Here is a 9,478-nt window from a genome sequence, read left to right on the forward strand (position 1 = left end):
GGTCTCACAACAGACTATTTGTCGGTATATTTATTTGTGTTTAAGGTCTAAGGATCTGTTACTATAAGATGTTTTGGACATCTATTCATTAGTCGGGGAAAGCTCTTTAAATGATAAATATATGTATGGTTCATCTTTCTCTTTTTAATCCGAAATTAAAATTTGTAATTGGTATTTCTCTCTCAATAAACTTAATTTGATGGTTATTTTTTCCTGAATTTTTCTAAAATCATGAACTTTCATTTAATGGTATTTTTGTATGTTAATTATTGTTTTCTAGAAATTTTATGTATATCTTGTTTTCTTCCACCCATGTACAGAATAAAAAATTATATCTGCATAACATATAGTGATATGATTTCATATTTCCTAATATTACGGTAAATATAAGATTATGTACAAATTTGAGGTGCATATGAGTTAAAAAATTTATAAGCTATTCAAATCTCAAAGTATGACAAGTTATAAGAAACTATATGAGAGATGTATCATTTTGTAAACAATGTATATTCCCACTTCATCAAAATTATTTAATTTTTTTATAGAAATCTCATAGACAAAAATATGTTGTCATATCAATTTGTAGAATTTTCTGACCCTACTGAGACATTACTGTAATTATTGTGATAATTTGGAGATAACAGTTTGAATTATCCCTATAAAATAATTGCATTTTTCATCTATCTCCATTATATAAACTAGAATAGAACATATGATTTTAAATACAAATTTTATGCAATTTTTTGTATCATATTAAATCGCTCATAGTACAATTTAGAATTATTTTTTATAACCATGTAGAAATCAATTTAACATATAGAAAATAGTAATTCAGTTCTAAAATTTTAAAATTTTTTAAAAAAGTTATATGTAGTCTATTGCATATAAAAATATGTTGGTGTATATGGGATAATTATTATTTTCATATGTTACTTCATAATGGTGCAATAAATAAAAAAAGGGAAAAAGGAAAAATATTTAACAGAGAAGGAATGAAATAAGATCCGTTTTAGCCCAAATAGCCCAACTACTTCTGACTGTACATCGCCAATCCAATGGTCCTGATCACATCCACGTTCATAAATTAACTCTTGCATCCCAGTAACTCTTGCATTACTAGATTGTACAACTGAAACTGTAACTTATGGTATAACTGTGCCCTAATTAATTTTCTACCAAAATGTGCAGTGTTCAATCATATTTAGCTTGCTGAAGGACCAGCTGCAGTTGGCAAAGAATATATGTTTTAAACTTGATTATACTGTAGACAAGCTAGGTATGGTTACCAATATTTTCTTGCGTATGTTTCTTATATATAGTTTTTTTCCCTGTAAATTTTCTTAATTATGAAGCACGAATACGCAACCGCAAAAGCTAACAAACTGTAATCATTGCTTGTGTGTGTGTGTGTGTAAAAGAAGATAATAAAGAATTAAAGATTATGGTCCTGGCAATTCGTCGTCATAGTTCTCAGCGTACTAGTACATGCTTATGTTCGTGTGTGTACTCATAGCTTGTGTTCGTGTGTTTTATTTTGGGAGAGGGGATAAAGCCTATAAATTTTACACTTGATCATTATTCTCAGTTTATTTGCATGCCTTTTTCTTGGTTGATTTCCCCCAATTTCAAGCATGCCGCAAAGGCATTAACAGATGTTATAAGAGATGAGAATAATTTGAAGGGACACATTGGCTGCACTGTGGTTATTCTTGACAACAAAAAGACCCTCAATACTGATTTTGTATGTTTCTAATTTTTTTCCTTCAAGGTGCGAGCAAGGATGCCTAATCGCAGAGGGAGGGCATGCTTTTTTTGTCTGCCAGTTCCAGCTCATTGAAATTGTGTTTCTTCTGAACTTCCTAGACATAAAACTAGGATCTCCAAGGATGCTTTATAACTTATAAGGAGTCAAGTGTTAGCTGTGTTCCTGGTATGTAGCTTTTTAGGCTGTGCTTATAGGCTAGGTCTTCTCTGCTGTTAAGTCTTTTGGGGCTCCTGAGCGCCTTTTGGTGTTTACTGTGATGGAAAATTTGGTTGTATATGCTTTTTGTAATTGCTGGCTTATATGGAACCCTTGTTGTCTACAGTTCTGGAAAAACATTGGACAACTAATATTTGTATGGGTGATCAATGTCAACGTTTGTATGCTCATATTGAATCTGTATCCATGTTCTTATGATAGATGTATCTTGAGATGAAAGTTGATGCACTGATAATAATTTTGGGTTTATGCTGGATACAATGGACATTTGAAACACAGAGGCACAATTGCACTATTGCTCACAGATCAACTTTTATTTTATTTATCCACATAAACTATCTTGTTGAACTATCAGTTACTAAAAACTCCATGTTGGGTCGGATGATCAGTCGGTAAAATTTTATACCGCCCGCACTTGCAGCGACAAAAAGGTGGAGTTGGCAAAGCTCTATACCACTGATGATTAGTCAGTATAATGGCTTACACCGACTCCTATGCAGTCGGTGATTCGAGGATGTGGTATAGTGCGTCAAATGGCGAGGTGGCCATTGTACTTGCCTTCTCATCACAAAAGGCCTCGACATTGGCAATAGCCATTTCCCTGCATGGGGAAAAATAGTGTTAGACGGAAAGGTGAGGGAGAAAAGGAAGACCATATTAAGGAGTTACATGTGCTTATGTACGAGCTAGTAATTTTTAGAGACAAGCTCACTTCAGCCTATGAGAAGTGCAATTAAAAAAATAGTGACGCAATAAAATGACCTTGGTGCCCCCATTATTAGTATCCGTTGCCTTATTCATTCATGCGGGTGCCCTCAGTTTCTGTTATTATAATTAAGGCACGGTATAGTATCAATTCTCTTGATAGAGAGAGTAAGTATAAGAAATTTATGAAAATAGAGCCATAGCTAATAATCAAAATTGCTTACCTCTATGTCATTTGTTAAATATCAGGGACCCTAAATATTATAACACAAAAGGGGGTATTCTTGTTTTTTTAAAGTGTTGACGTGCAATTTTATTCGGAAGGAAATGTTAACAGCTCTGTTCAACATCTGGCGTGGCATATGTAGGACTTTCTAAATTATCATCATCCGCTGCTACCTCTTTGTGCCAGCCACACCGCCGGAGGCCTGCGCGCCTCAGCCCCCATGCGGTAAACTCTCGAGCCGCCATGGGGATTTGTGCTCTCGCTGTGGCCCTTCACGTCCGGGCCACCGATTAAGATCCACTCTACATGTTGAATGAATCACAGCTGCTAATTAACTCTCTTGCATTTTCGTCCTCACTTCACGGAAAAAGTTGTAACCAGAGTTAATAACTTCCTCATACCACCTATTTAAACTGGTCTAGCTCCACTTGCCTAGGCAATATGGGACTATTTCCTTGGCTACTGCTAGTGCTCCCAGCACTAGCACATGTGCTGGGCCAATTTCAGACAGCCACGAGTTGGGCTATTACAACACATTTACCCCGAGGACACGACATTCTCATCGAGCTATCGAACTAGCTTACCCGTACAAATTAAAACACAGGTTTAGGATCGACTTTCTTGGCCACGTTCGTAGGTCTAGTGCCAACGCATGTACCATACCGTGACCACAAAGGATCCACACGCATCATGCACACCATGCCCGGGCATCATCTGACCCGTATGTGGCCGTCATGCAACGAAAGTTGGCTCTAATACCAAATGTAACAACGTGACCTAGAAAAAAAGTTTAAGATTCACTCTACACGTTGAATTAACCACACCTGCTAATTAACTCTCTTGCGCTTTTGTTCTCGTTTCATGCAAAAAGGTTGCGACCGGAGTTAATAACTTCCTCAGACCACCTATTGAAGCTGGTCTAGCTCCTCTTGCCTAGGTAATATGGGACTATTTCCCTGGCTGTTGCTAGTGCTCCCAGCACTAGCATCCTTAGGGTTGGCAATGAGTACCCGAAACCCAATGGGTTTTTACTTCATTAGAGCACTGGTCTTGGTCAATTTCTCGACTCTCGGGGCTGTTAATGGGCAAAAAGTTAAAGCCATCGGGTTTGCGGGTTCGGGTCTGGGAACATAGAACACGGATCTGTAAAGTCAAATTAGCCAACATTTTAGCCCAAAACAGCCCAAACCGCCTGGCCCAATATAAATTGTATATAAGAGAGCATCCACCCAAACCCTAAACCTAATCCACCTCCTCCCACCCGTAGCAGCCGCATTCCCCCACCCGGCCACCTCCACCCAACCCCAGCAGCCACAGACCCTAGGCCGCCAGGCGCCTAGGCCACTTGCGGTGACCGGCGGTCGGTACCCCTGACACCACCCTCCCTCGCTTGCAGCCACAGGTCGCAGGTTGCCCTCCCCAATGTCATTGGTAGGTCGGTCGCTCGCCCTCCCTCGCCTCCCTCGCCGTCACAGGTCGCCCGCTGCTCGCCTCCCTCGCAGTCGCAGCTCACCAGCTGCTCACCTCCCTCCCAATTGCAGCTCACCCACTCGCCTCCCTCGCAGTCGCAGCTCCGCCCGCTCGCCTCCCTCACCATGGCGCATGGTTGTCAGGCATGAGCGACCCGTGGGTTGCCCACGACCCGAGCGGGCATGGTTTTGGGCAAAGTCTTGTACCCATGACGGGTCACGGGTTTTTTTAAAAGACGTGTTTTGTATTCGCAAGCACGAGTCTATATATGCAAGCAAAACCCAGCTGGTTCGTGCCCCGTTGCCATCTCTAAGCATGCACGCTGGGCCAATTTCAACCCAACAACCACGATTTGGGCTGTTACAACAAATGTAATGACTCAACCTAGAAAAACGGTTCATGCCCACTCTACACGCTAAGTGGACCACGCCATATTGCAATCTGCTTACGGTTTTTTCATCGCTTCGCGTAGAAGTTTTAACCTAAGGTTGCAATATTTTCTAGAGTTGGCTATTTAATTTAGCTCGTCCCACTCTCAACTTCCCATTTAGTACTATTTTTAAGCTACCAAACCCCATATATGGTACTCCAATTGTGGTCCAACTGGCCCGTGGGTAGAATGTTACAGTTTGTAAGCAGTAAGCACCTAACTGTTGCAATCTATAACCTCTGATGCAATAGTGTGTATATATATATATATATATATATATATATATATATATATATATATATATATATATATATATATATATAGTTCTGGTGTTTATTGGTCAGCTATTTCTTATGCGCGATTCTGTAATAATAGTTGTGAATGTCGAGTTCATGATTCATGTTTCTCAAGGACACCTCATGGATTACCGGGTTTAGCCCATTTCAATTGTGTTATTTGGCCGACGTACGTACAATGACCGCAGGCGCACTTAAGCCGATTTAAATTCTATTATTCCATTATAGATCTAATATTTATATGCTAGTTTCAATAATGGTAGAGGTGAGTAATTTAGATGAAATTCAGTGGATTAAATTATATCATTTTTATGGGTGTGCAAATCAGCCCTTTCATGCAAATTTATAGGATGATAATTTAGATGAAGATTATTAGGAGGTTTACTTGGATTAGTTTAGTTTTATAATGGGAGATGTGGTCAATTTAGATATATGTTAAGCGTTACTTTGGACTATTTGCATAAGGAAACGGGTGAGTATGTTTTCAGGAAAAAAAAGCAGAATAGATTAGTGCTCTGTTGCTATTATTAACCATCATGATTTGAAGTTGGATGTTGATTTTTGTGATTTTTTTTTTAAATCTAGTGCATGTGCATCTCGTGAGGTGAGGATTAACGAGAATACCTGGAGCAGGCAGTTCCTGATCTGCTCTTCAACTTGCGCTTTGATGCCCCTTAACTTGTGTATCTGCGGACTGGGTTGAAGTATGGCAGACGTCAGCCTGTTCCCACTGACGTTCGATATCCTCCACTGTACAGTTCTTCTGATCGTAAGTTCGGGTGACGTGATATGGGCACGAGCTGCCTTCTCCATACGTTTCTCTGACGTAAACATTTGTTCTATGGCTTCCATCTCACGAATAGTTGCCTTCAGCTGCTCGCAGCTCATGTGAGCCATCTGGGCCATCTTCTCAGTGATCCATCCGTCAATTTCTTTTCTGTGCCAATGAAGCAGATAGTTAACACTGTCAAGACTGGTCAGGTGTCGGACCCCAAAAGGAAAAAGGAACTCATCATTTCTCACTAGAAGGGCTGTTTTGCAGATACTGAACATGAAGGTAAGCTTTTCAATCATAGGCATTGCTCCAGCCTCGAATGTGATTGGTATGGCACAGCCATAATCGAAGTGACGCAGGCTGTGAAACCCATCAGCGCCACAGATTGTTACCCTTCTTCCTGGAAACCGTTTGTGTGCTACCAGACGGAGAAACACCAGAGCTGGCAGGAGCCCAAGCGCCATGATGTCATCCACCTCGAATTCCTTAACATGAAGTGTTAGAAATCGGAGATTCGAGAGGGATCGCACCCAGTTTGGAACCTTGGAGATGAAATGACTCGTGATTTCGAATCTCTGGAGGCCAGTTGGAGCATCATCACCACCTGAATCCAAGGAGAAGTCTTCCCTACTTTTAGGGTCAACGTCAATAGATAAAGAAAGAAGGTGGCTAAGTTTGCAGAGTGAAGAGGCTATATCATTCATATACTCCTCCTTGTGACTTCCTTCTACACTGCAATTATCAGAGCTCAGAAATAACTCGGCATTCCTAAGATTTTTCAGCTGCCTAAACTCTTGTGGAAAGTTAACTGACTGCTTGAAGATATCTACACAATCTAAATCCTCCAAGGCTGTCATTCTTTCTGCTCCATCAGGAAGCTTAACCCCCTTGTCAACAGCCAAACAGACTAATCCTTGGAGCTGAGCAATACCAGCGGGTAATTCTGTCACTTTTGACTCCTTTAGGTCTAGTATCTCCAGACACTTAAGTTTCCAAATCTGTTCTGGCAGCTCACAAACTTCAGTTTTACGGAGGCTCAGGTACTTCAACTGAAACAAGTTCCCGATATCTGTAAGATGATCACCTTTCACCTGCCTGCAGCCATGCAAGTCCAAAACACGAAGAAAACTGAGCTTTGACCACAAAGGTAGTTCCACAGAGTAATCAAACACTGTAACTGACCGGACACGAGACAAATTCAGCCGAGTCATTGTGGACGCTTTCTCTTTACTGCTAGCATGGACAGATAGGCGGCGGACCATGCTACCTGGACCATGAGTTATTTGATAACCATCACCCAATACACTAACGAAATTCTCTTCTTCCGATTTGGATACAATGAAGTCAAGAATTGTGTCATGGACCTGGCAAGCTGTCACCTCGCCGTACATATCAATGTCCCGTGCCCGTGCTTGGATCAAGCTTCTATTGATGAGCTCATTGAAACACCTCTCTCCTAAATCGTGAAGTGTTTGTCCTTGTTCCTTCTGAATGAATCCCTCTGCAATCCATCTCCTTACTAACCGCTTCTTATCAATGATTGAATCCTCTGGAAATACACTCAAGTACAGCAGACAAGTCTTCAGATAACGAGGAAGGTCGAAATAACTAAGTGATAATATTTGCATCATGCTTTTGACATCTGGATTTTTTGCTAGCCCACGGCCAATAGAATTCAGCACTCGACCCCATTCATCCTCCGTCGGCGCTTTGCTGGCAAGTAAACCAGATATGGAAATGATAGCCAAAGGTAAACCATCACATTTTTCTAGTATCTTATTAGATATCCTTGTGAGGTGTGCAGGGCAGCACTTCTCTTTTGATCCAAACAATCTCTGAAAAAACAACATCTTTGAGTCTGCAGGACCAAGGGGCTTCATTTCGTAAACAAAATCACCATCTGAAGAGCAGCATGCTTTTGCTACATCATACATACGTGTTGTTGTGATAATTTTGCTGTCTCTATCATTTTTGTATAATGCACAGTTAATTGTTTCCCATGCTTCTTTGGTCCATATATCATCAATCACGATAAGGTACCTGTCCTATGATTAAAAAATATTATATAAATCACAAACTATCATTTGAAATTAGGAGGTAAAATAAGCCATTCTAGACACAAAGGACTACATGCATGCTGTCAAACCATGTGTTGAACTATGAATTCGACGGAAGTCGTAGGGTCCAGAAAACAGGATTGCTACATAATGAATTTGCTCTCATAGTATGAATCAAACTGAAAGAAATTAGAAATTAACAATAAAGTGTAAAACAAATTGCATCGGCATAGAAAGTTGCCAACTATATGTCAGACGGTTTTTGAGTTGTCATAACTACGTATGGTGTTGGGAGGAACATCGATTGCATCCAGGGTTGGTGTGTTTACTTCTTAAAAGAAAGTTTTTTTTTGAAAGAAAACTTCTTAAAAGAAAGTGTCCACGACCTAAATCTGGTCCTATGTAATAAGTTGTTGATGGAAAAATAAAACGAAGGCAATTTGAGCTGAGCGTACCTTTTGTGCCTGAGGGCGTCATTGATTTTCATGATAAGTACTTGCATGCTCCAGGCTTGTATGTTAGGATGATGTTCGTTGCTTAGTTGACATAGAACATTCTGCAAAACATTCATGGAGTCAGGACTTCGTGACACTGACACAAAGGCATGACACTCAAATCCTGCCTTGAGCTCTTGATATACTTGGTTCCCAAGAGTTGTCTTGCCCAAACCTCCAGGTCCAACAATAGAGATCACTCTTGGTTGCTGCGATGGAGCTAGTCCATTCTCCTCTGTCAAATGGTCGATTAACTCTTGTTTTGGCTGATCCAAACCAACAAGCTTTGCCGCGTTGTCAAATATGGCAAGAGCTCTCCGATCCACACGTGCATTGCTTGTCTTGGATATGGTCTCATGTGTCCTGTATCTTGCATTCCTTTCGCCCATTTCCTTGACTTGCATCTTGAGGTTTTCAATCACCTTGGCTATCTGACGGCGAGCCCTGGGCTTGGTGATGATGATGTTTTTCAATTTGTGGATGAGGCCGTCTGGAGGATTAGCTTTGCCGCCGATACGGAGCAGGAATTCGTCAAGGCAATCCTCCATGTCGTATGATAGCTCCCGCACCTCCTTGGAGCAAATTTCATCTTGCACATCAGGGCTCTCCACCTCCGACATCTTCAGAAGATACGCATGCATGACTTCCAGCTCCTTGGTGAGAGAGTCGACCTCCCCACGCACCCCCTTGAAACGCATGTACTCCTCGCCCAGCGCAGCAGCAAGCTTCTTCAGCAGAGGCTTCAAGGCCCCCGTCGCTGCGCACACTACGAGCTCCGCCATGGCGCCTTGCCGTTGCACAGAGCTCCCGCAGAATGATTGTATTTGTGTGGAAGCGTGGATGGGATGGGCACACAGTGGCAGTCTAGCAGAGTAGGGTGGTGGATTGCTGCTCCCGTGGTCGGCCTTGTTGAAGCTGTCTATCCATTCCAACTGGTAGAAAACAATGCAACCCTGTACCAATTCAGATCAAATTGATGGGCAGGTCGCGCTCGCGTGCTCCGAGTCCGAGTTGGTAGAGCGCGTTGGGAGGGTCGCCACCCAC

The 9,478-nt window shown here is 41.5% G+C and overlaps 1 protein-coding gene across 1 annotated transcript; it reads right to left on the minus strand.

Annotated features, from left to right (window-relative positions):
• Positions 1 to 2,268: 2,268 nt before the first annotated feature.
• On the minus strand, positions 2,269 to 7,921 carry LOC120712282 (disease resistance protein RGA5-like). Its single transcript, XM_039998037.1, has 2 exons — positions 5,733 to 7,921; positions 2,269 to 2,582 (listed from the first exon to the last, which is right to left on the minus strand). Exons 1-2 carry the CDS (start codon positions 7,815 to 7,817, stop codon positions 2,547 to 2,549), a joined length of 2,121 nt encoding a protein of 706 aa, XP_039853971.1. The 5' UTR covers positions 7,818 to 7,921; the 3' UTR covers positions 2,269 to 2,546.
• Positions 7,922 to 9,478: the final 1,557 nt, after the last annotated feature.

Source organism: Panicum virgatum, chromosome 6K, assembly GCF_016808335.1.
Source record: "Panicum virgatum strain AP13 chromosome 6K, P.virgatum_v5, whole genome shotgun sequence".
NCBI lineage: Eukaryota > Viridiplantae > Streptophyta > Magnoliopsida > Poales > Poaceae > Panicum > Panicum virgatum.

What these genes read in the sequence shown, in the direction of transcription:
- LOC120712282 (XM_039998037.1), bottom strand. Translation starts at nt 7,817, where the DNA reads ATGTATGATGTAGCAAAAGCATGCTGCTCTTCAGATGGTGATTTTGTT. An exon ending in TCAGGAACTGCCTGCTCCAG is followed by an intron (nt 2,583 to 5,732) that starts GTATTCTCGTTA and finishes TTCCCCATGCAG; the next exon opens with GGAAATGGCTATTGCCAATG.